The 4477-nt window shown below is 40.6% G+C and overlaps 1 protein-coding gene across 1 annotated transcript; it reads left to right on the plus strand.

The window, feature by feature from the left end:
• The first annotated feature begins 293 nt into the window (after positions 1 to 293).
• Positions 294 to 3790, plus strand: FGF6 (fibroblast growth factor 6). The gene is made up of 3 exons (XM_008504441.2): positions 294 to 633; positions 1484 to 1587; positions 3614 to 3790. The coding sequence occupies exons 1-3, from the start codon at positions 294 to 296 to the stop codon at positions 3788 to 3790; spliced, it is 621 nt and encodes a 206-aa protein (XP_008502663.1).
• The last annotated feature ends 687 nt before the right edge of the window (positions 3791 to 4477 follow it).

The raw sequence follows: 4477 nt of genomic DNA on the forward strand, positions 1-4477 counted from the left end.
CAGAGTGATGATAAGGGGAGGGACAGCCTCTGAGCTATAAAGATGGGTCAATCAAATATAACTGAGGCTGCTCATGGGAGTGCAGGAGCTGCAAAACATGGTCCCCACCACTTCGAGTCCTGCCGGCCTGCCTCTGCTCCCAACCCAACTGCTATTGGGCTTCAGTTTCATGTCAGCCATCTCTATTTGCTTTCCAAAAATAAGCCTCTGCCACCATGCTGAAGAGAGAAAAACTAGAAGGGAGGTATTTTTAGGGCCATTAATTCTGACCACGTGCCCAGGAGGTGAACCGGATGGCCACCGCACAAAGACTTCTCATCACTATGTCCTGCGAAGCCGGCGCTCACCGGACGTTGCCCGCTTTCGTTCTCCTGGGTTTTCTGGCCGGGATCTCTTGGACACATCCAGTTGTAAGCAGAACTAATGGCACATTGCTGGAAAGAGGCTGGCAGTCTCTCTTGTCCAGGTCCATTGCTGGGATGTCAGGGGACAAGGCAGATGTGAACTGGGAGAGTGACTATTTGCTAGGAATCAAGAGGCAGCGGAGGCTTTACTGCAACGTGGGCATCGGGTTTCATCTTCAGATCCTCCCAGACGGAAGGATAAGCGGAGTTCACAATGAAAACCAATACAGTGAGTTGCATCCAGAAATGAAATAGAATAGATGTCACTTAATTGCTGTGAACTCTCGTAACTACCCTTCGCAGAATGCAAATGTTATTACTTGATATTATTAATGTGTTCTACATCTGTTGCCTTTTTGAATGTCGATGGGATCAATAAACATTCGAAGCCGCCAGGCTGAAACGTGTCACAAATGCTTAGACAAAATTAGATGCAATTTATTTTTACTCTGCTGGACTGCTCAGATGGGAAAAGACAAACCAGGTTGAAAACTCTCTCGCTGCTGCATTTGCTCACTCCTCACCCTGTCATTTGCCTTTTGAATTCAGGAGGTTGCTGCTGAGCTCAGAGTGCATGATTTTTGAATCCTAACTGGCTGGTACTTTTGGGATACTCAGTCATGGAAGGGGCTCGCTGTTCTGTAACTGTAAGATTAAAAGAAAATCCCTCTGGATTTGAATTTCCTGTAGAGGGCAGTTGCTAAAATCTTTAGCAGCTAAGGTGTCATGGGGGGACTTTAAAATGCAAGCCATGCTTCTGTCAGGCTCAGTTACAAACACTCTGTAACTATAAAAGATTAGATAAAATTAATTTACTTATTAGAGAGCCCGAGAGTCTGACAGATCAAAAGAGTCTGGTAGAACAAAAGGATTGTACATCTTCATATGACTATGCTTCCAGAATTATTTTAAAATTCTATGGCACGTAGGAAAATACAAGATCTTTTCTGTGTGTTTTTGTTATACTGGAGTAAGGAGATAATTATAATAAAGAAAATACGACATGTTCATCAGGATTTTAAAATAAATTGGTTAGCTATAAATTCTGTGATAACACTTCTATTGAACTTATATTTTAGGTCTCTTTGAAATATCCACTGTCGAGAGAGGTGTTGTCAGCCTCTTCGGTGTGAAAAGTGCTCTCTTCATTGCAATGAACAGCAAGGGGAAGCTCTATGGAACGGTGAGTACAAAAGCAAATAGTTTTTCAAGGCTTGAGCAAAGACTGCAATGGTTTTGGTGGTGTTTTATAGTTTTTTACCTCCTGGAAATCTCTGTTTAGAAGCAGAGAAAACAGCCTTTTGGTTCCAGGGAGCCTACCTGCCAAGCCTGGTGTCACCAGAGTTGATTCGTGTGACAAGCACCATGGCTGTTACAGGTCTGTTATTCTAAGGATTTCTTAGGAGAGAACCCTAGGAAAATGAAATGGAAATGCATCTATTCTGCAAATATTAGGGATTTAATTAAATGGCTTCTACTAAGGGCTGCACATATGTTCTAGGAAGACTGAACCCTGTTGGTTCCCTTTTGCATTGCACTTAGGGAAAAAAACCTTTTAGAGAAAACCCTGGGATGTAAGGTGTGTGTATGTCCACGAGTGTGTGTGTGTGACTGCATGTATGTGTGTGTGTATAGGTCTATGTAGGAGAGGTGCAATTAGAGCCAGCTATACTAGCTACCATTAATAAAATTATGACCACATGCCTCCCCCTACCAAAAACAACCCCACCATGAAGAATAAATAGGAAGTCTTACCCTACAAAGTCAGCATATGTGCCCAGGATTATTTTAAGGACCAGTTTTGTGTGATCAGTCCTGAAAGGGTGAGAAAAAAAATAATTGCTCTGAACAATGATATGCAAGTCATACAGACACACTCCAATATCCTCCTCCTCTAGAAAGTGTTAGTTATGCCATCTAATTGCAATGCAATTTCTGAGGTAAGAGCAAGGCATCTCCAGTCTCAACATTCAGCAGAAAAGGTGCTTGATAGGAAGCATGTTTGAAACGGGCTGGCCCTGAGCAATAAGCAATAGCAAAGTAGTGAACGGTGCTGATTGCATTAATTTTTTTTATTATTTTGTTGTTGTTATTAAGAAAAAACAAAACAATTTACTTCGAAACAGCTGCAATTTCAACAAAGCATTTCAGTTGCTTAATAACATAGCAAATGTTATGAAGGACCCATAGCTGTTACTAATCTGACAGATTCCTTATCACGCACATAATGAGTGTGGCATTTTAGGGTTCACATCTGACTTCAAGCACTTAAAAAGAGCCACAAGGCAAACTGCTTTGCTTGACCAGGTCTCTCTAAAGAAACACAGGGTCTGACTTCAGAGCTCCCTTTGCTTATTTTTATGGTGTTCAGTCCTGCTTACTTTCAAAGACATGTTTAAAAGCTGTAAGAGATGTACATTTTCCCTTGCACAAGATGTTGCCCTAAGTAAAACTCTTACAAATTTTGAATGGTGTTATTACAAAGATGTCCAAATGGAACAGCAGTGATGGTGTTTTTTATGCCAGATATCAGGGAATTATTCTGCTTTCTCTCTTAATTTCGTCAGTGCTCTTTGTCTCCTGCTTTTCCTTGCACCCTCTCTCCCAGATACCTCTCTCACGTTTGATTTATTTAATTCAATAGGAAGAAATATAACCTTTCCTGTAGCAAACTTCACTGACAGTTAAATATAATATCAGTAATTATTAAAAAGAAAAAAAAAGATTTACTTCTGATCCGAAGTCTTTTTCAAATGTTTTATTCAACAAAATACTCCTCCTTGGACATAGCTGCTTGTAAGAGAACTGAAGGTTTTGACAGCCAGCATATAATTTCTTTATAAATTACGGGACCTCCTGCAGAGGAGAGGTGTAAAATAAAGCTACATCATTTGGGTGAAAGGGCATGATGCTGACAGAAACCATTCTTGCAAATAAAATTAAGAAATCCATGATTTATGATGAATTAACTTGATCTGTCACAGGAAGCACACAGTCCATTATCTGGACAGGTGGCATCTGAGTTCATCTGACACCAACTTAGCACTGAGGAGGGAGATTTATTGTTGGATGCAGTCACCCTGACAGCACCTGTTGCAGACTGCAGCAAGTTCTTCTGTAAAAGCAGGAGTGAGAAAAACGACTTGTGTCTTCACAAAATACTTACTGTACCTCCTTTGTCCTCCCCCCCTCCCCTTCCCATTCTTTAGGCTGTCTTCCAAGATGAGTGCAAATTCAAAGAAACTTTGCTGCCCAACAACTACAATGCATATGAATCAAATGCTTACCCTGGTGCTTACATAGCACTCAGTAAACATGGGAGAGTGAAGAGAGGAAACAAGGTTTCTCCTGCTATGACAGTGACCCACTTTTTACCAAGGATATGAACACGAGCAAAGCAGAAGATTAAATCCCAGGAAAGACTGTTTCATTTTGCACATGGGAATAATCTCCCAGGTAAAGTATTTATATTGTTCATTGAAAAAAGTATCTATATATGTATGTGTATATTTGGATAAAAGGATTTGTACTAGATTCATCACTTAGCATATGTAATATGATGCTGCTTCTCTTCTACTCTGTACAAATTTTACATGGCTGTGTGCCTCCTTTGGTGCTGAACAGAGACAAAATTCAAGCTGCAGTGCAATGAAAAAAAGTATTGGGAAGATACAGAATGGCTGTAGATAATAATTGACTCGATCATAGGCTATTTACTAATTGATATTAATTACCTCAGATAATAATATTTCACAGTGAGCTGTTTACATATCATGGGCCAAATCATCAGATAACTTTGCTTCACCAGATCTTCAAGCAGTTCACTCCATCTGAATATCTGCCTGCACATCCCCTTCTACACGCTGTGTCTTGTCTTGTAAAGTCCTCAATCTATTTTGATCCCTAGGGTGCTGATTCCACAACCATTTCTACAGAAGAAAACTCTTTCCCTTCCCCTAGAGCCCCTCTGTCTCTGAATGTATTCTCCAGGGTCTCCCCACATGGACTTGCTGACAAAACGAAAACTGAATCAGTTTCCCTTAGGAAGGGTCTCAGGTTAAATCACAGATGGA

Source organism: Calypte anna, chromosome 1 (genome assembly GCF_003957555.1).
Source record: "Calypte anna isolate BGI_N300 chromosome 1, bCalAnn1_v1.p, whole genome shotgun sequence".
NCBI classification, from domain to species: Eukaryota; Metazoa; Chordata; class Aves; order Apodiformes; family Trochilidae; genus Calypte; species Calypte anna.